The sequence below is a fragment of the Salvelinus alpinus genome, chromosome 31 (assembly GCF_045679555.1).
Source record: "Salvelinus alpinus chromosome 31, SLU_Salpinus.1, whole genome shotgun sequence".
Classification (NCBI taxonomy): domain Eukaryota; kingdom Metazoa; phylum Chordata; class Actinopteri; order Salmoniformes; family Salmonidae; genus Salvelinus; species Salvelinus alpinus.
Window position 1 is genome coordinate 9893008 of NC_092116.1, and position 21913 is coordinate 9914920.

The 21913-nt window shown below is 42.5% G+C and overlaps 2 protein-coding genes across 5 annotated transcripts in view; one reads left to right on the forward strand and one right to left on the reverse strand.

Moving 5' to 3' along the window:
* Positions 1–10608, forward strand: part of focad (focadhesin) — a 74256-nt gene extending 63648 nt beyond the window's left edge. For both annotated transcript variants that reach the window (XM_071379042.1, XM_071379043.1), the window contains exons 35-43: positions 4408–4617; positions 4811–4926; positions 5153–5413; positions 5572–5661; positions 5806–5983; positions 6317–6414; positions 8966–9217; positions 9405–9480; positions 9679–10608. In XM_071379042.1, coding sequence (XP_071235143.1) covers positions 4408–4617; positions 4811–4926; positions 5153–5413; positions 5572–5661; positions 5806–5983; positions 6317–6414; positions 8966–9217; positions 9405–9480; positions 9679–9752 — 1355 coding nt within the window. In that variant the 3' untranslated portion in view covers positions 9753–10608. The remainder of the gene's footprint in view (positions 1–4407; positions 4618–4810; positions 4927–5152; positions 5414–5571; positions 5662–5805; positions 5984–6316; positions 6415–8965; positions 9218–9404; positions 9481–9678) is intronic.
* Positions 10609–10689: 81 nt separating this feature from the next.
* On the reverse strand, positions 10690–21523 carry hacd4 (3-hydroxyacyl-CoA dehydratase 4). Of its 3 annotated transcripts, none has more exons than XM_071379044.1 (8): positions 21307–21504; positions 20955–21125; positions 20285–20391; positions 19385–19512; positions 18939–19051; positions 16300–16406; positions 15134–15265; positions 10690–10960 (listed from the first exon to the last, which is right to left on the reverse strand). In XM_071379044.1, the coding sequence occupies exons 2-8, from the start codon at positions 21056–21058 to the stop codon at positions 10878–10880; spliced, it is 774 nt and encodes a 257-aa protein (XP_071235145.1). In that variant the 5' UTR covers positions 21059–21125; positions 21307–21504; the 3' UTR covers positions 10690–10877. The 3 variants fall into 3 exon arrangements, with proteins under 3 accessions (XP_071235145.1, XP_071235147.1, XP_071235146.1); XM_071379045.1 differs by having other exon boundaries at positions 10905–14910; positions 21307–21518; XM_071379046.1 differs by lacking the exon at positions 15134–15265 and having other exon boundaries at positions 21307–21523.
* Positions 21524–21913: the final 390 nt, after the last annotated feature.

Here is a 21913-nt window from a genome sequence, read left to right on the forward strand (position 1 = left end):
AGCGAAGGGAGAGAGCAGCAGACTGAGGGTCCGTCTCTCAATATCCCTCCGCTCTCCCTTTCCTCCACTGACCAAAAAGGGACACCATCTTCCAGCTGATGGCGAAACTCGAGTCACACCGCATTATTTCTGCTTCATGCACAAATTCATGTTGTTACACCTATAAACAGAGAAAGTGAAACATTCCTTGATATTAAAAAAGACCCAAGTCACTAATAATAACAACAACGCAAGCCTATACAGTCGTGGCCAAAAGTTTTGAGAATGACACGAATATACATTTTCACAAAGTCTGCTGCCTCAGTTTGTATAATGGCAATTTGCATATACTCCCAAATGTTATGAAGAGTGATCAGATGAATTGCAATTAATTGAAAAGTACCTCTTTGCCATGCAAATGAACTGAATCCCCAAAAAACATTTCGACTAAATTTCAGCCCTGCCACAAAAGAACCGGCTGACATCATGTCAGTGATTCTCTCGTTAACACAGGTGTGAGTGTTGACGAGGACAAGGCTGGAGATCACTCTGTCATGCTGATTGAGTTCGAATAACAGACTGGAAGCTTCAAAAGGAGGGTGGTGCTTGGAATCATTGTTCTTCCTCTGTCAACCATGGTTACCTGCAAGGAAACACGTGCCGTCATCATTGCTTTGCACAAAAAGGGCTTCACAGGCAAGGATATTGCTGCCAGTAAGATTGCACCTAAATCAACCATTTATCCGATCATCAAGAACTTCAAGGAGAGCGGTTCAATTGTTGTGAAGAAGGATTCAGGGCGCACAAGAAAGTCCAGCAAGCGCCAGGACCATCTCCTAAAGTTGATTCAGCTGCGGAATCGGTGCACCACCAGTACAGAGCTTGCTCAGGAATGGCAGCAGGCAGGTGTGAGTGCATCTGCACGCACAGTGAGGCGAAGACTTTTGGAGGATGGCCTGGTGTCAAGAAGGGCAGCAAAGAAGCCACTTCTCTCCAGGAAAAACATCAGGGACAGACTGATATTCTGCAAAAGGTACAGGGATTGGACTGCTGAGGACTGGGGTAAAGACCATTTTCTCTGATGAATCCCCTTTCCGATTGTTTGGGGCATCCAGAAAAAGGCTTGTCCGGAGAAGACAAGTTGAGCGCTACCATCAGTCCTGTGTCATGCCAACAGTAAAGCATCCTGAGACCATTCATGTGTGGGGTTGCTTCTCAGCCAAGAGAGTGGGCTCACTCACAATTTTGCCTAAGAACACAGCCATGAATAAAGAATGGTACCAACACATTCTCCGAGAGCAACTTTTCCCAACCATCCAGGAACAGTTTGGTGACGAATAATGTCTTTTCCAGCATGATGGAGCACCTTGCCGTAAGGCAAAAGTGATAACTAAGTGGCTCGGGGACAAAACATTGATATTTTGGGTCCATGGCCAGGAAACTCCCCAGACCTTGATCTCATTGAGAACTTGTGGTCAATCCTCAAGAGGCGGGTGGACAAACAAAATCCCACAAATTCTGACAAACTCCAAGCATTGATTATGCAAGAATGGGCTGCCATCAGTCAGGATGTGGCCCAGAAGTTAATTGACAGCATGCCAGGGCGGATTGCAGAGGTCTTGAAAAAGGAGGGTCAACACTGCAAATATTGACTCTGCATCAACTTCATGTAATTGTCAATAAAAGTCTTTGACACTTATGAAATGCTTGTAATTATACTTCAGTATTCCATAGTAACATCTGAAGACACTGAAGCAGCAAACTTTGTGGAAATTAATATTTGTATCATTCTCAAAACTTTTGGCCACGACTGTAGATACACATTCCTTCTCATTCATTACTGCTGCACTGCTTGTTGTAGCGCTAAGTGATAATAGGAAGAACAGGAATTTTATGGATTATAAAAGTGTTGAATACAAAGTGTTGACAGTGCTGAGTAAGAACACTCATAAGAACAGCAGCTCTTTGCTGTATTCGTTGACAGTCTCTCTAGTAATGGTTTAAAAAAATCTCACAGTATCAATTTTGGCGTAGCTTTCTGTTATGTCTGCTACATTATTGCAGACTCGGTCATCTGAGCAATCTGATTGGCCAGCGGGAACATAGTGCACTTGATTTCCTCTCCAGGCCCACTGGGAAGGCAGAGTTTGTACCTTCAGACACATGAAATGGCAACAGTTTGCCTACCCGGCGCGCAGGGCAGCTGAAATGGCTGCACCTACCACCAACAGCCCGAGACTAATACATTTTTTAAAAAATAAATAAAAAATAGGAACACAAGGCTTTATCGTTGGGTTTTTTACAGAAATATTTGCCGATCGACTAGAACTGCCTTGGAGATTGACAAGTCGATCGCGAACGACCGGTTGGTGACCACTGTTCTATACAGTTGTGGCCAAAAATATTGGCAACCTTGCACTTTTTTCAAATAATGCAAAATTTCTGCTGAAATTAAAAAATATTTTGGTATCCACATATGCATGTCTTTGGTATGCAGTTGAACAAATCTGTATGTTAGCTTAAGTAGTTAGAAATAATTAGATTTCAAGCAGGTGATTTTCCTTTACTTTGGAATTGAACTCACCTGTGGTGAGTTGCAGGTGCCTGCAATATAAAAATCACTCATTTAACCAGTTTGAATAGAGAAAAGGACTCATTCTCCTGTTATGTGTCACTGTGTGTACCGTAATGAGCATGGAGAAAAGAACGAAAACCAGAGAATTAGCTGAGGAGGTCAGACACAAGATTGTAGCCAAGCGTTGACAATCTCAAGGCTACAAGTACATCACCAGAGACCTTGATGTTCCTGTTTCCACCGTACGTAATGTTATCATGAAGTTTAAGGCCCATGCCACTATAGCCAGCCTCACTGGACGTGGCCGCAAGAGAACTTGATGGAAGATTGCAGCGAAGGATTGTTTGAATGGTGGAGAATGCACCTCGATCAACTGCCACACAGACTCAAGCGTACCATCAGACACAAAGGTATGACAGTTTCAACTCACACCATCCGTCGCCAACTCAATGAAAGGGGGTTATATGGTAAGAGACCCAGGAGGAACCCACTGCTGCGAGAGAGACATAAGAAAGCCAGACTGCAATTTGCCAAAACATACCTGAACATGCCAAGATCCTTCTGGGAGAATGTCCTCTGGACAGATGAGACCAAATTAGAGTTTTTTTGGCCAAGCACACCATCTCTCTGTTTACAGAAAACAAAATGGAAGTTTTCAACGAAAAGTACACCTTCCCTACAGTCAAACATGGAGGAGGTTCAGTGATGTTTTGGGGTTGCTTTGCTGCCTCTGACACTGGGTGCCTTGAACTTGTGCATGGCATCATGAAATCAGGAGAATACCAAGGCATTTTGGAGCACAATGTCGGACCCAGTGTCAGAAAGCTGGGTCTCCGTCGAAGCTCATGGGTTTTCCAGCAGGACAATGACCCCAAACACACTTCAAAAATCACCCAGGAATGGTTCAAGACAAAACTCTGGACTGTTCTGAAGTAGCCAGCAATGAGTCAAGATCCTAAATCCCATTGAAAACTTGCGGAGAGATCTGAAAACAGTAGTTGGGAGAAGGCACCCTTCAAATCTGGGAGAACTGAAGCAGTTCTCAGAAGAGGAGTGGGCCAAACTGCCAGTACAAAGGTGCAGGAAGCTCATTGATGGCTATAGGAAGCGCTTGATTGCAGTAATTGAGCACAATGTCGGACCCAGTGTCAGAAAGCTGGGTCTCCGTCGAAGCTCATGGGTTTTCCAGCAGGACAATGACCCCAAACACACTTTAAAAATCACCCAGGAATGGTTCAAGACAAAACTCTGGACTGTTCTGAAGTAGCCAGCAATGAGTCAAGATCCTAAATCCCATTGAAAACTTGCGGAGAGATCTGAAAACAGTATTTGGGAGAAGGCACCCTTCAAATCTGGGAGAACTGAAGCAGTTCTCAGAAGAGGAGTGGGCCAAACTGCCAGTACAAAGGTGCAGGAAGCTCATTGATGGCTATAGGAAGCGCTTGATTGCAGTAATTGTGACTAAAGGCTGTGCTACCAAATATTAAGTCGAGGGTATCAATAATGCCATTTGTTTATTTTCTGATTTAAATGGATATATTAAGTTCTGAATGAAAAACAAACGTTCTGTAATATTAACAATGAAATAAATTGTGGAGACCAAACGCTTTGGTCAATTTCAACTTATTTTTTGTGAAAATTGTGAGTTACTTGAAAAAAGTGGAAGGGTGCCAATATTTTTGGCCACGACTGTATGTACTTCTATGCATGACTCAGTATTTTCTTTTAAATACTTTGGCTAGACTTAGCTTGCCCTGTGTAACACAACTAATGGAGTCGTGCTAAACATGTAAATCCTGCCCCTTCCAATGCATGGAAAAAAGCTTAGTCAAGCGCCTCTCTCTCTCTCTCAGTGCCCCAGGACTTCAGTTACCTCCCAGAGAAGAGTGTGATCAGGTCTGTTGTGGACTTCCTCACCGAGGCAGGAAAGAAAGGTCCAGAGTTTTCCCACCCTAGCCTGGTGAAGACAGCCCTGGGCCCCCTGGCCACAGTGGGAGGGAGTTACCAGTACCCCCCTGTCAACTGGAGCGCCATCCTGTCCCCTCTCATGAGGCTCAACTTTGGTACTGTGATACCCTCGCCACCTATCTGTTCCACATAGTCATACAGTCCACAAACACACAGATAAATGATATGGCCTCCTTGTAAAAGAGATGTACATCTCAGTAGGAAAGGATAAATATGAAAATATGTACACACACACAGTGAAAGCGTAGCAATCATGTATTAGCAAAATACATGTTATTTTCCCAACAGGTGAGGTGGTCCAACACCAATGTATAGAGCTGGCATCCAACCAAGCCCAGTCTTCCCAGAGTGCATCTCTCTTCCTGGGGGTGTGGCTGAGCCCTCCCCTGGTCCACAGTCTTAGTGTGAGTCCTCCATAACCCAGTTTGTAATGCTCTATGAATATGCCATTCAGGGATTTTCAATTCTGAATGTCAGTGGATGGTCAAAGTACTATGGGTTTCATTTTCTCCCTGGAAGTTAATTGGTCAATTGGCCAGACATTACAGCTTGTAATAAACCCTCCCTGGGAACGAAGTGAAGAGTGTGAGCCCTCCATTCATTCTTCCTCCACGGTTGTCTTCCCCCTAGATGCGGACGCGAGGTCACCTCTACGACCATCTCTCTGTATGGATGAAGCACGTGTCGGAGGACAAGCTTCAGGTTTACGTGGAGACCCTGGGTCTGCAGCAGTTCCAGCAGGATGTCCGGCCCCAGCGCCTGGCCATCTGTTTGTCCCTCCTCCGAGGCCTGGCACAGGCCATGGCCCTCCCCAACCCGCCCAACACCGTCTGGGCCGTCCTGTGTACTACTATAGAGAAGATCTTCAACGTACTCCCCAACCACATACAGGCAGGGAAATCTTTCTTTGTTTTAGACAAGTACACCTGTCCGTTTTTCTTCTTAGTCAATCACACGACAAGAAATGGCTGTGTGTGCAAGACTAGTGATCACTAAGCATTATTGAATATCGACCATGCACTGAGATGTATGTCCATGGTTTATTGTAGGACCAAGAGGTGCACCTGTACGTGGGAGTCTCCAAATGTCTGTCCGAGTTGGCTGACACAGAGATCGACCGCATCGCCCAAGTCACAGAGGTACTGATTGTCGCCTCACCCCATGCGTCATTAAAATCAACATTCCCCAAAACCAATGTTGTCTTCCTGCTGAATTTCTATTTTGTCCATTATCGATCACATCCCTTCTTTGAGTGATGTGTTGCTCTCTTGCCTCCTCTACAGGCACAGATGGAGAAGACCAGCTTCATCCTGGCTCACCTCACCTCCCAGGGCCGAGTGCCACTCCTGAGCCTCAACGATGTCATCGCTGCCGTGCTCCGGGGTTGGTCCAGCCACAAGGTGGGCTGGCTCCTCCTGCAGACTTTCTACCAATGCCGTCTGGCCGCCAGCCCCAACACAGGTCAGCCCAGCAACCAATCAGCTTTCAGGGCTGGCGGATTTCAACGTTGTGCTTGAACTGATCTGACCTATAGAAGTGCCAAGGGGGGTCAGGGGTATTTGCAAAGTTTTTGTAATATACTGCATTGATCATTTATTGGTCATTGAAGTACTCCTAAAGTATTTTTGTTCTAGCTGCAAAAGCACACGTGATTTGAAATACTTTGCGAATCCATTATCTTTATTAGTTGGATCACGTGTGCTTGTGCAGGTTTAGAATAACAACATGTAACGTTGAGGGTACTGGAGGACCAGAGTTTGGGAAACCCTGGTTTATAACAAGTACACTTTCTAGGTGTGTCCAAACGAATGGAGTGGCTTTTGGAGCTGATGGGACTCATAAGAAATGTTGCTTACGGAGTGACCACTGTCAAGTGTGGAGACACCAAGCAGGTCAGTACAGTATTTTAACACTATTCTCAGAAACACATACACAGGTGCTGTATTATTTCTGTGTGTGTGTGCATGTGTGTGAATTGATACATGGGATAGCTGGTATGTTTAGAGTGCAGGTGAGATATTGGTACAGTGAGCTCAAAGTATTGGGACAGTAACTTTCTCACTCATCATTATTCACGGTTCATTTAGGATTATCCACAATTCATTCAGGATTATCCGTAATCATGGTAGCATTCACGTTAATGTAGAAGTGTTTAGAAATATATTCTATTCTTATTTACAATAAAAGTAACTCCAAAAAGACACAATACACTATTTACCATTTATTTCGATTGGGCATAAATAATCTGAAACACAACCAAAACAAACAGCAAATTAATCCAACAAATTTGTAGTCACAAGCTTGATGTAGTCATTGCGTGCTATGAATATGGGACCAAACACTTCATGTTTGACTACTTTAATACATATGCGGTGCATTCGGAAAGTATTCAGACCCCTTCCCCTTTTCTACATTTTGTTACGTTACAGCCTTATTCTAAAATGGATTACATTTTTTAAAATCCTCATCTACACACTATCCCATAATGACAATGAGAAAACAGGTTTTTAGATATTTTGGCAAATGTATTAAAAATATAAAACTGATATCTTATTTACATAAATATTCAGAACCTTTGCTATGAAACTTGAAATTGAGCTCAGGTGCATCCTGTTTCCATTGATCATCCTTGATGTGTCTACAACTTTATTGGAGTCCACCTGTGGTAAATTCAATTGATTGGACATGATTTGGAAAGGCACACACCTGTCTATATAAGGTTGTTGACAGTTGACAGTGCATGTCAGAGCAAAAACCAAGCCATGAGGTTGAAGGAATTGTCCGTAGAGCTCCGAGACAGGATTGTGTCGAGGCACAGATCTGGTGAAGGGTACCAAAAAATGTATGCAGTATTGAAGGTCCCCAAGAACACAGTGGCCTCCATCATTCTTAATTGGAAGATGTTTGGAACCACCAACGCTCTTCCTAGAGCTGGCCGACCAGCCAAAATAAGCAATCGGGGGAGAAGGGCCTTGGTCAGGGAGGTGACCAAGAACCCATTAGTCACTCTGACAGAGCTCCAGGCTGTGTTCCCCTGTGGCGATGGGAGAACATTCCAGAAGGACAACCATCTCTGCAGCACTCCACCAATCAGGCATTTATGGTAGTGGCCTTACGGAAGCCACTCCTCAGTGGAGTTTGCCAAAAGGAACCTAATCGACTCTGACCATGAGAAACAAGATTCTCTGGTCTGATGAAACCAAGATTGAACTCTTTGGCCTGAATGCCAAGCGTCACGTCTGGAGGAAACCTGGCACCAATCCCCTACGGTGAAACATGGTAGTGGCAGCATCATGCTGTGGGGATGTTTTTCAGCAGCAGGGACTGGGAAACTAGTCAGGATCAAGGGAAAGATGAAAGGAGCAAATTACAGAGAGATTCTTGATGAAAACCTGCTCCAGGGTGCTCAGGACCTCATACTGGTGCGAAGGTTCACCTTCCAACAGGACAACGACCTTAAGCACACAGCCAAGACAACGCAGGAGTGGCTTCGGGACAAGTCTCCAAATGTCCTTGAGTGGCCATGACAGAGCCCGGACTTGAACCCGATTGAATATCTCTGGAGAGCCTTGAAAATAGCTGTGCAGCAATGCTCCCCATCAAACCTGACAGAGCTTGAGAGAATCCGCATAGAAGAATGGGAGAAACTCCCCAAATACAGGTGTGCCAAGCTTGTAGAGTCATACCCAAGAAGACTCAAGGCTGTAATCACTGCCAAAGGTGCTTCAACAAAGTACTGACCAAAGGGTCTGAATACTTGTGTAAATGTGATATTTCAGTCTTTTATTTTCAATACATTTTCTAACATTTCTAAAAACCAGTTTTTGCTTTGTCATTATGGGGTATTGTGTGTAAAACAATTTAATAAATTTTAGAATAAGGCTGTAAAGTAACAATGTGGGAAAAGTTAAGGGGTCTGAATACTTTCTGAATGCACTGTATATACTTTTGGTCCCCTAAAATGGGGACTCTGTGTACAAAAAGTGCTGTAATTTCTAAATGGTTCACCTGATATGGATGTAAATACCCTCAAATTAAAGCTGACAGTCTGCATGTTAACCTCATTGTCATTGTATATTTTCAAATCCAAAGTGCTGGAGTAGATTGACACATGTTTTGTTGTTTTGGCTCTGTCCCAATAATTTTGGAGCTCACTGTATGTGCTGTAGTGGTCTGTAGTGGGTGGGTCTGTAGTGGGTGGGTTCTGGTTGAATGGCTATCATTCAGGAATTACTTTGGAATGTCGACCCTCGTGAAGTTGTAGCTGTGGTATTTCAAGGAATGGTATGATTTCTGACTTCTATTTGTTAGCATTGGTATGCTTTTATAGTCGTTTAATTGCCAAGTGCACAGTGTGTAGTCTTTTAATCAGGTAGTCTATTTGTGTGTTGCATATACTTGGGCTGAATAACCTGTACTCCATTACCCTATCATCCTGTGCAGGCCACAGACTTCCTGCTCCAGGTATTCGCTGCGGCGGTGATCTCCTGGGGCGACCACACCATGCCCCTCCTTCTGGGCGTTAGGACCCAGTGGTTTCCATGGCAGCAGGGGTCAGAGCCGCCCGGTCTACCTCACGCTCTCTACGGTGACGCCGTGCTGGCCGAGCAGTCAGTCTCGCTATGCCTGTTGGGATTGCCCCACAGCCTGAGGCAGCTATTGGCTAAAGAGCCCTGGAGGGAACAGTCACAGAAGGTAGGTCCCCAACCTCCACACATTGATCATTTTGTTTGTGTGATGACAAAATGAGGTTTACTATGTGGAAACAGATCACAAAAAGACACTACTACGCACGGCTCTAAACAACATAAGAGATGAATAATGTCAGTGAATTGGTAGCAGACGGTTACCAATAAGAAAACTATTTTTGTGTGGTTCTTAGTTCATAGATTGGCTTTTCAGCATCACTGAAGGTCCGGAAACTGGTCTGTCAGAGACTTCCATCAACACTGCCAAAGGTGAGACACAGCGCCACAAAGCTCAATGTCCAATTCATAATATGGTCATTTAGCAGACACTTTTATATGGAAAAATAGGAAGTACATGCAGTATTTCAAGGGAAAAGGGCTTTTTGATTTTGACCACTGACCATTCTCGACTTCTTTAAGTACTGGTTTCTCACACCCCACCGATATTTCTCTCCCCTTTCTGTACAGCTGCCTTGCTGGCTCTGAAGTCCTCCACAGATTTCAAGAAAAAAGCGGTGTGGACGCGAGCGTACGGTTGGTGACCTGGGCCAACTTCCTGCTTTCCTCTGGGCTCACAGGAAGTGACATCACAGCCATTCGGCCCAGCCTGACCTTCTTCAGCTTTGACGCTTTAAACACTCACTGCCTTGGTCTGCTTGTAGCAGTGTATTGTGGGCGGTATCCCAGGGTAGCAGCCGCAGAGGTGACTTGGGGGTTAGGGATGGAATTTGAGAGGGAGGAGAAGAAGAATTCCCCCACTCCGAGGTGTCCTGCTTAAAGCTAGAATCCTTGATTGTTTTGGTAAAAAGCTGAGGGATGGGCCTGAAGAAATGTAACCACTCTCAAATTCATAGACCGAGCTATGGATGCAAGGACTGACCATCCATTATATCAACATTATAGTTTGAACTATGTTTTGAGGCTATACAGTGTTTGGTTACTTTATTTTTTACATTGGAGTAAAACAAGCTTATATTTTGGGTTCTGATGAAGTACAACAATTGAACAAAACTCACGAGGCAAGTTATAGTCTTCAAGAATCAATGGGTATATATAAAATATGGATGTAGCGACTAAGGAATCTAGCACTGTGGAAAGGCCTTGTGGAGAGAGTCTAGACACCCCTGTGCCTGCCCTGGCTTCAAGGTGGGCTTTCGACTGGGATGGTTTGGCCATGAAACAATCTATTTTCCCCAGGACAAAGCATATATATATATATATGTACGTACGTATGTATGTATGTATGTACGTACGTATATATGTGTGTGTGTGTGTATGGAAGCTTATCATTCCTGCCACTTGTACTGTGCAATTGTTTGCTTTACTAACATTATTGAGAAAAAGACTTGTTGTGCAACCATGAGTTCCTCATTAAAACACTTGAGATGTTAACACAAACTGATTTTCTGATGTTTTGTTCATTTTAGACGAAGTAGTGCTTAGATTGGACATCAAGCCTTGGAAGAAAAGACCAGCAAGTTTCTCAACTGAACACGTTTATAAACATTTTGCTTAGCCAACTATTACGAAAGTGTGACCTCGTCAAAGCGATGTTGTGCAAAGAGGGCTTCTTAGGAAGATGTTCTCATTTGCTGTTGGGTAATAATGTCTATCATGTCTTCTTAAGTGACTCCCGAAGTGATATATCCTACAATAAGAAATCCACCTCATTTCCTTTTAATCTTCTTATTCCACTTGTCAAGACGCAGTTCCCTCGCACTCAGCGAATGCCACACTGTTACACAAGCCCCTAGAAAGACAAAAGGTTGTCACAGTTAGCAGGTTTGTTCATGGGCAGGGCAAGTAGTTGAATATCAAATATTCAGTACAGGAGCTAGAGTGCTGTGATAAAGTATTTGCTTACTTTCTGATGTTCTCTATTTTTTTTTGTGTGTGTATTTTCTGACACTGAATGTTATCAGATCTTCAACCAAATCCTAATATTAGATAAAGGGAACCTGAGTGAACAAATGACTCAAAATGTTGATGCTTATTTCGTTTATTTAATTAACAAGGTTATGCAACACCCAATTCCCCTGTGTGAAAAAGTAATTCCCTTACACTCTAACTGTTTGTGCCACCTTTAGCTGCAATGTCTGCAACCAAACACTTCCTGTAGTTGTTGATCAGTCTCTCACATCCCTGTTGAGGAATTTTGGCCCACACTTCCATGCAGAACTGCTTTAACTCAATGATATTTGTGGGTTTTCGACCATTTTTTTAATTTTATTTTTTATTTCACCTTTATTTAACCAGGTAGGCTAGTTGAGAACAAGTTCTCATTTGCAACTGCGACCTGGCCAAGATAAAGCATAGCAGTGTGAACAGACAACACAGAGTTACACATGGAGTAAACAATAAACAAGTCAATAACATGGTAGAAAAAAAAAGATAATCTATATACAATGTGTGCAAAAGGCATGAGGTAGGCAATAAATCGAATAATTACAATTTAGCAGATTAACACTGGAGTGATAAATCATCAGATGATCATGTGCAAGAAGAGATACTGGTGTGCAAAAGAGCAGAAAAGTAAATAAATAAAAGCAGTATGGGGGTGAGGTAGGTAAATTGGGTGGGTAGTTTACAGATGGACTATGTACAGCTGCAGCGATCGGTTAGCTGCTCGGATAGCAGATTTTTAAAGTTGTTGAGGGAGATAAAAGTCTCCAACTTCAGAGATTTTTGCAATTCGTTCCATGAACTGCTAGTTTCAGGTCCTGCCACAACATCTCAATTGGGTTTAGGTATGGTCTTTGACTAGGCCAGTTGTTCCCAAACTAGGGGTCGCAACCCCATGTGGGGTCACCTGATATGAAAATGGGGTAACGGGAGAATTTCCAAAATCCTGAGAAAAAATATATACTTACAAAGATTATTTTATTTTTTATCTCAAAATCATTGTAATGTGTTTAATCTTAAAAATGTAAATGAAAATTATTCAAATCTAAAAGAACCCAGAGCGACCTTAAATAGTGGGAAAATGCAGTACTTGACCATTGCACATAAGTCATTCCCACGGTGAATAGCTAGGCAATTGATTTGGTGGAAACAATGTGTGGAGAGGCAGAGGCACAGAAACTTGCTTCATACCATTGTTATATAAGACTGTTAAATGAAGCATTTATGATATTGCTAGCAATCAAGAGAGAACTGAAGCTGGACTCAAAACTCCCCAGCTTATGCTCTCCAAATGGACGTTAGCTGTGAGGGCCGAGATGCCCATGTATTGACTTTTGTTCGCTATACATGTCGGCAGATGCGATGATGATGCGTCTCATGATTCCCGAGCATGAAAGGGTACATGGGATATTTAGTTTGCTACGTGCCTCTATTGATAAAAAAAACAGATTCCATGGGTTCGAATGGTGGGCTTTTGCACAGATTGGGCTCCATCTATAGCGGGACGGTGGGCAGACCTCTGCACTCTAGTTATGAATGTGTCTCACTCTGCCATATGGACGCATTGTATGGTACACCAAGAGCAACTGCCGGAAAAAGACCTGAGAACAGAACTCGGAGGTGTACTGCAGCAGGTAACTTCGATTGTAAACTACATCAAACCACAATCCACTGCGCGCACGGCAGTTCGCAACACTTGGCGATATGGGATCCGAGCATAACAATGATCTATTTCATACCAATGCTTGGCGGTTATCGAGGGGGAGTGTTGGAAAGATTGTACGCATTGAGAGGAACCGTTGTCATTCACAATGGATGTGTAAAAAAAAAAAAGACTTAGTCGACTTTCTGTGTAATGAAAATAAAATGTATCTTTCAAAAGCGAACCATGCCCCCTTCCCTCGGATCACACGAGTGATGACCGCTCACCTCCCAACACTTGGAGGTTTCACTGTGGTCCTGGCTCAGTTGACGTGCCCGTAAGTAAAATCGAACAGCTGATCGAGCTGTCATGTGACTGAATGCATTCACAGGTCTCTAAGAACGAGTTTTGGTTCCTGACTCCCTGTTCCTGGAGAGCTACTGTCCTGTAGGTTTTCACTCCATCCCTCATCTAGCACACCTGATTCTAATAATTAGCTGGTTGAAAAGCTGAATCAGGTTGGTTACAACTGGGGTTTGAGTGAAAACCTACAGGAGGGTAGCTCTCCAGGAACAGGGTTGGCCAGCCCTGACCTATGGTAGGCCTCTGAGCATTAATGAAAAATTTCACCCCAAATCTATTTTTGTATTTGTTTCATTAGTTCATTGTTGACATCATTCCAAAATGTTTTACTTGTAAGCAATGAACTTTTCAAGATTTGTAACTTTCAAAATAGAGAAATCATCACCGTTCAAAACAACTGGGAACTCAGAGATCTCTGCTCTCCGACTTCACTGCATTCAAGACAACTGGGAACTCAGAAATCTCTGCTATCCGACTTCACTGCATTCAAGACAACTGGGAACTCTGGGGGGAAAAACGAGCTCCGAGAGGGAAAAAAATCGTTTTTGACAGTCCTCCAACTTGGAATTCCAACTCGGGAACTCTGGCCTCTTTTTAGAGCTCCGACTTCCCGACTTGAAGATCACTAACGTCACGATTTGACCTTGAATCCTAGTTGTTTTGAAAGCAGCATAAAACTCATGGTACCATTCGCCAGCTCATATCTGTGTGAAGCTGTATTCAGCGCAATCATCTGCATTAAAACCAAATATCGATCCAGGTTGGATGTGACAGCAGAGATGAGGAGTGCAGTGTCGACCACGCCCCCTGACTTTGAGAAGCTCCGACGCGACATGCATTAAGCACACCCATCTCATTAGTGGTGCTGAGATAAGATGCATTGTCAGACTAATTTCCAATTGACTGACATAGCCCCACATTAAAAGTATGTGATGGTGAGAAGACAATCAGGAATAATGTTAGAATGTTTTTCAATTGACCGCCATAGCCCCAAATAAAAAAGTAAACATTGGCTGTTATTTTTTATTTTTATTTTACCGTTATTTTACCAGGTAAGTTGACTGAGAACACGTTCTCATTTGCAGCAACGACCTGGGGAATAGTTACAGGGGAGAGGAGGGGGATGAATGAGCCAATTGTAAACTGGGGATTATTAGGTGACCGTGATGGTTGAGGGCCAGATTGGGAATTTAGCCAGGACACCGGGGTTAACACCCCTACTCTTACGATAAGTGCCATGGGATCTTTAATGACCTCAGAGAGTCAGGACACCCGTTTAACGTCCCATCCGAAAGACGGCACCCTACACAGAGCAGTGTCCCCAATCACTGCCCTGGGGCATTGGGATCTTTGTTTAGACCAGAGGAAAGAGTGCCTCCTACTGGCCCTCCAACACCACTTCCAGCAGCACCTGGTCTCCCATCCAGGGACTGACCAGGACCAACCCTGCTTAGCTTCAGAAGCAAGCCAGCAGTGGTATGCAGGGTGGTATGCTGCTGGTTATGTACAGAATTTTTTTCACATGGTTGTGAGAATTTTCAGATATCAAAATGGGGTCGTGGGACAAAAAAGTTTAGGAACCCCTGGACTAGGCGATTCCAGAACTTGGAATGTGTTGCTTTTGTGCTATTCTTATGTAGACTTGCTTGTGTGTTTTGGATGATTGTCTTGCTGCATGACCCATCGGCGCTTCAGCTTCAGCTCACGGACAGATGGCCAGACATTCTCCTTTAGAATTCTCTGATACAGAGCAGAATTCATGGTTCCTTCAATGATGGCAAGTCATCCAGGTCCTGAGGCAGCAAAGCATACCCAAAACATCACACTACCACCACCATGCTTAAACATTGGTATGAGGTTCTTACTGTGGAATGCAGTGTTTTGTTTCCGTCAGACATAGTGGAACTCATTTAAGGAATTAATTACAGAAACATTCCCTTTTTGTAAATGGCTCTTCCAGTTTCATTCAGCCTGCGCCTTTAGGCTCTGCTAAGGAAGCTAAATCTGTTAACTTACCAACAGCCAGTAAAGGTAAGTATGCCTTCAGGAGGATAGGGAAGTAAATGTCTGCAGACACAGGCAGGCTGAGCTGGAATGAGTATGTTCCCAATGACTCAAAGTAAGGCAGTGATTGGTGAATGGTAATGCCTGGAAAAGACCAAAGCAGAAAGATTCTTCGCACACACTCTTCGTTACACAAAATAGACCAAGTGGAAGGCAAAATTGCAAAAATGTCTATGGTCTACTGTTAAAACACAGAAGTTGTTTAGGCAAAATGCATGTACTCTGTACTGTCTAAAAAACACACACAGGCGCCTAAAGAAGTTGGAATGTGTCCCATTTCCTGACTTTAATATCTTGGTCAGCCTGCTGTGCCAACTCACTTCCTGTCTGTTCGAAATATTGTTTCCTCACAACATGCAACGCCTGACTAATTCGCCTGACACACCATCACCAACTGTAACAGGATAAAACGAGACACTGTGAGAGGAGATTAAAACAAACCAAGTGAAAGTGTACTATTACATTTCTCTATCTTCTCTCCCCTCAAAAAAATAACTTAGAAATGCCTCATGAGCTTAGTTCAACTGTTGTAGCCCATCAGAACCCAAAATATAATCTTGTTTTACTACAATGTTTGTAAACAACACAAATGTAAAAACAAACACTGTATAGCCTCAAAACATGGTTTTGATATCATGGATGATCAGTCCTTTTATCCATAGCTCTGTCTATACATTTGAGAGTGGTTACATTTCTCAAACTCTATCCCTCATCTCTTTACTAAAACAGTGATGGGGTAGAAGCTTTGTTATTGTTTCAACTGCAGATTGGCCTTTTAAAGGGGCATTCCGTAAGATGCAATGAGCCCTGAGTCTGTAGATAAAGAGTCTAATGAATCTGTTGGTCAGGAACTAAATTCTGCGAGAGAAAAATAACATTCCAAGCAACCTATAAAACCACTGTTTAATGTTTACTGTCAAAGCATCGGTCTCAAACCCTCACTGTATAAAAACAGCAGATTCATTCAGATATTTTCTTTTTTGTAACCATATTCACGTCCCTGCAAGAATCTATTTCAAAAACCAGGGGGTGTATTTTAATAGTTGAAATAATCCCTGAGCTGTGGCAATGAAATCTTACTGAGTGCACCTTATGTAAAATAATAGTAACGTATGAACCTTCTGTGATGACTGAGATTATGTAGATGGGGATGGATAGGGTGTATCGAGCCCACAGCATGGCAAAGGAATCCGTTCCCATTAAACACAGGAGAACATGGGGGTACCTGCAAATGTCAGACAGAACCAAAAGTCAACCCATTAGCAACCATTGGAGTGGTGCACATTTTTGTTCCATCTTAACACTAGTTTCAAGTTTTAATGTCACGTGCACAAGAACAGTGAAATGCCTTTCATGCAAGCTCAAAACCCAACAATGCAGTAACCAATATCAATGTAGCACTAAAAATTACATAAGGTAGAACAAAAACACACAAGAAATAAGAGAAAGTGAGAAGCTACAGTGCTTTCAGAAAGTATTCACACCCCTTGAAATTTTCCACATTTTGTTACAGCCTGAATGTAAAATTGATTAAATGTTTGTGTCACTGGCCTACACACATTACCCCATAATGTCAAAGTGGAATTATATGTTTCAAATTAACTACAAACGAAACGCTGAAATGTCTTGTGTCAATAAGTATTCAACCCCTTTGTTATGGCAAGACTAAATAAGTTCAGGAGTAAAAATGTGCTTAACAAATCACATAAGTTGCATGGACTCACTGTGTGCAATAATAGTGTTTAACATGATTTTTGAATGACTACCTCATCTCTGTACCCCACACATACAATTATCAGTTGAGCAGTGAATTTCAAACACAGATTCAACCACAAAGACCAGGGAGGTTTTCCAATGCTTTGCAAAGAAGGGCACCTATTGGTAGATGGGTAAAAAAAAGCTGACATTGAATATCCCTTTAAGCATGGTGAAGTTATTAATCACACATTGCATGGTGTATCAATACACCCAGACACTACAAAGATACAGGCGTTCTTCCTAACTCAGTTGCCGGAGAGGAAGGAAACCGCTCAGGGATTTCACCATGAGGCCAATGGTGACTTGAAAACAGTTACAGAGTTTAATGGCTGTGATAGGAGAGAACTGAGGATAGATCAACAACATTTTAGTTACTCCACAATACTAACCTAACTGAAAAGAAGTCAGTAAAGAAGTAAACCTTGCAAAATACAAATATTCCAAAACATGCATCTTGTTGAAACAAGGCACTAAAGTTATACTGTAAAAAAATTGGCAAAGCAATTTACTTTATTTCCTGAAAACAAAGTGTTATGTTTGGGGCAAATCCAATCCAACACATTACTGAGTACCACTCTCTATATTTTCAAGCATAGTGGTGGCTGCATCATGTTATGGGTATGCTTGTAATCATTAAGGACTGGGGAGTTTTGAGGATAAAAAATTAACTGAATGGAGGTAAGCACAGCCAAAATCCTAGAGGAAAAACCTGGTTCAGTCTGCTTTCCATCAGACACTGGGAGATGAATTTACCTTTCAGCAGTACAATAACCAAAAACACAAGGCCAAATCTACACTGGAGTTGCTTACCAAGAAGACAGTGAATGTTCCTGAGTGGCCGAGTTACAGTTTTGACATAAATCTGCTTGAAAATCTATGGCAAGACCTGAAAATGGTTGTCCAGCAATGATCAACAACCAATTTGACAGAGCTTGAAGAATTTTGAAAAGAGTAATGGAAATGTTGTACAATCGAGGTGTGAAAAGCTCTTAAAGACATATTACCCAGAAAGACTCACAGCTGTAATCACTACCAACGGTGATTCTAACACATTGACTTAGGGGGTTAAAGACCCATCTAACCAAGATATATCCATGTTTTATTTTTCATTAATCTTTTACAAATGTTAGAAGTTTTATTCCACTTTGACATTACAGAGTATTTTGTGTAGATTGTTAACAAAAAAATGAATCCCACTTTGTCACACAACAAAATGTGGAAAAAGTCAAGGGGTGTGAATACTTTCAGAACTTTCTGAAGAATACTGAGGTATATATGTATACGGCTACGGTGACTAGGCATACGGATATATGATAAACAGAGTAACAGAAGCGTAAATTATGATTATATGTGCGTGCGTGTGTGTAGAGTCAGTATTAATGTGTGCATGTTATGTGTGTGTTCACGTGTCAGTGAGTGAGAATGTGTAGAGTCTTGTGAGTGTGCATAGAGACAGTGCAAAAATAAAATACAAGGGTCAACTCAGACAGTGCGTGTAGACATTCTGTTAGCTATTTAAAAGTCTTATGGCTTGGGGATAGAAGCTGTTCAGGAGCCTGTTGCTGTCAGACTTGATGCACCGGTACCGCTTGCCATGCGGAAGCAGAGAGAACAGTCTATGGCTTAGGTGGCTGGAGTTTTTAACGATTTTCCAGGCCTTCCTTTTACGCCGCCTCATATAGAGGTCCTGGGTGGCTGGGAGCGCGGTCCCAGTGATGTACTGGGCTGTCCGCACCACCCTCTGTAGCGCCATGCGACCCTGAGGCACTGTCGCACCTTCTTCATTATTGAGCCTATAGTCCACGATCATCTCCTTGGTTTTACTGAGGTCGAGGGAAATGTTGTTGTCACGGCACCATACTGCCAGGTCAACACACCTGTTCCAGCCTAACTAATCAAGGGCTAGGTGAATAGTTGAATCAGATGTAAGTGCTGAGTTAGGACAAAAATGTGCAACCCAAACCCTTTTTATGTCTTTGTTCCGATGAAATATACATACCTTAACAGATCTAGAATATTCCACAGGTAAAACTGTGCACACACAACTGGTTTACTCTGGATCTCCTCTTGACTGACTATCACCATAAACAGTAGGAAGTTTCTGGTCATAACCTGGACAAGGAAACGTTGGCATTAGACTACTTTTGAGGTCTTTGATATTGGCGTGAACTACTACCACAGAAGTCGTTGCGGACATACTGTGCTTTCCAAAATTACATAGTGCATCACTTATCTCCATTTGTTTCTTGCACAGTCACGTACAGTCGTGTACACACCAAACAGGACCACTAATCAGAGATGAATTGCTCTAACAGGTCCTATTTTGTCTGATCGGTAAAGTGAAAATTCTCAATTAATGGATGTAGGGTACACTTTGTAGTATTTGAACAGGGCCCAGACTCCAAAGAGACAGAACACAGTGTTAAGCTTGGCAGTGGCACACACTTGAACAAACCGTGGCAGAAGGCGTGCCTTCTCGATCCCATCGGCGATGTGGAAGAGCTCCAGCACGGACAACAGCTGGCATAGACTCATCACAACCCCCACAGCATAGAAGGTGTCAGCAAGCGCGTCTGGAAAACAAGAACATTCGGTTCGGGTTCATACTTTACCTGTACTCATACTGCATTATACAGTCTTGTAAAGCATTTATGAATAGGCTCTTGAGTCTAGACAAGGGATGGGCAACTACTAGCAGCCCACAGCAGTTTTTCTCGTTATGTAAGTCACTGACTGTCAGCCAAACATTTTTAGATTAGTCTCCACTCTTATAAAAAAAAGGGTGCTAAGTAGAACCATATAGGGTTCTTCGGTTTGTCCCCATAGGAGAACCCTTTGGCAAAATGTGTAGAGTTGCATGAAATTTGTTATAAAATTGCAAAATCTTCTCTCCGCTCCGTGGCAAAATGTGTAGAAATGCAGCAAACTTGCTTTAAAATGGCAAAAACGAAAACAATTTCTCTCAGCTGTCAAGAGGGGGGCTGCGAAAATGTTTTGCTCTCAAGGTGGGGGGGAGGGCCCACCAACAAAATTATGACAAAAGGCTAAATCTGGCTCTGACTGCATGTGCGTAATGAATGAAGTAACATAAAGATGTGATCTGAGTAATAGCGCAGTAACGCGTAGCCTACTTGAAGTATAGGCTCTACCGACATTTAAAGCACGCTTCCGGGTTTTCCGAACACGAGTATCAAGCATGATAAAACGTACGAATAACAGTAGTAACGAGATCAGCACACCCGTAGCAGACCCCTGCAGCGCCTCGTTATGAGTTCAGTGGAAGTTGCCCATCCCTGGTCTAGACTATCCAGCTCTGCTGTTTTAACTCTGCTCTCGACAACTTACCTCCACCAAATGTGAGAAACCTGGCTGTCATGTTTGCAAATATCCATGTGTGCCCACAGAACTGAAGCAGGTTATACAGGAAAAGGTAAGCAAGTCTTATGCTGAGCCTAGAAAAGAAAAGAATACACACTAATACAAGATTTATTTTTAAAAATATGATATGCATACCTTCCACAGGGAGACATCTTTTACAGTATTTAACATAATAATAGCTCATGACAATACAACATAACATGAATTATAATTAATTATCATTATTTTAATACATTAATTATAAGATTAATATATATGTATTTGTTTGGCAATAAAACAAATCATTATACAGCCTACTACGCGACTCAATTCTTAACTTTTTCTTATGTTTTCCTAAAACTCCTCAACAAGTCTTGACAAATCCTGTTGTGGTAATGGCTTTTTGGAATAAATGAGCATAATAGGCTTAGGCTACTGAAAAGAATGTTAACAGTCACGGAATGTGCAGCCACATAATGCCACTCGACTAGTGTTTTTAACCATTTGGTGATTTTCTATGCAGTTTTGTGATAAGGGGAAGTTCCCTAAATAAACATAACCTAAAGTATCTGCAAATAGAGGTCTCTGCGGCCAATGCACACACTGCGAATTCGTATTTAATTCCGAAATTGGGCTAGACAAAGCTTTGTGTCCTTACCTCATTTCACCTGGAAACGACGGACGAAAAAGTAAATGATGTACTAAAGTTGTTTCCTGTGCTTTTGGAAATCCCAAATTCGAGGAAGTCGACATCTCTCTCATGCAAGTGCAACTATCTGACGTCAAGGAGGTTGGTCGGATATTCAGTCATGCTTGGTGCCTTTTCCTCCTAAAAAAATGATGATGATGCTGATTCTGTATGCGCAGTATGGCGCGTGCTTGCATATGTTACGTTATCTATTCCTCTACCTAAAATATTATATAAATCAAAGGTCCATAAATATGATAAATAAAACAAACAATAGATCAAATGTTGTATGAATATGAATTATACTAGAATTCAATCATACCTGCAGTGCTTTGTTACAATGCCGCATGGATAAACATAAATCCGGCTATTCAGAGTCAGACAGTGGTGTTATTGTATGCAGAGTCAGACCACCGCCCAGTTCACTACATCGATGTCAGAAGTGGGAAGACACCGCACGGCCGAAGAGTGAGCAGACAGACCCATGAAAGGGTTTGAGAGAATGTTGAGGTGTGGGAACGCACTAGCCTACCTAAGGGAACCTGGCACCCCTGTTATGCATCTTTTCCCAGTGGTTTAAGTCGCTGATTTCTGACCATCTGTCAGATATGGGGGTTAATGCCCTCTAGTGGTTGATTTTGAACAAGGGAATTCAAACTCAGTCCTTGAGGTCTTCACATCACTGGTTTTCAACCTTACTCCATAATCTGTTTTTAAACCATACCCTGTAAACCAACCCAATCTAACTTGATTTAAAGTACTTTAAGTAAAACGTTAAACAACCTTGGTCATTTGTTTGTTTTTACAAGACTAGGTAATCCAGACATTTCCACAAAGTCAACTTTTGGCTAATATAGTGTATGGAATGAATCCATGTGACCTACATGTTGTGCTTCCCCAATGTCGGTGTAACAGAAGCCATGCAGTGT

What these genes read in the sequence shown, in the direction of transcription:
- hacd4 (XM_071379044.1), bottom strand. Translation starts at nt 21,058, where the DNA reads ATGAGAGAGATGTCGACTTCCTCGAATTTGGGATTTCCAAAAGCACAG. An exon ending in TCGTTTCCAGGTGAAATGAG is followed by an intron (nt 20,392 to 20,954) that starts GTAAGGACACAA and finishes TTTCTTTTCTAG; the next exon opens with GCTCAGCATAAGACTTGCTT. An exon ending in CTTACCTTTACTGGCTGTTG is followed by an intron (nt 10,961 to 15,133) that starts GTAAGTTAACAG and finishes TTGTCTTTCTAG; the next exon opens with GGGCTTGTGTAACAGTGTGG.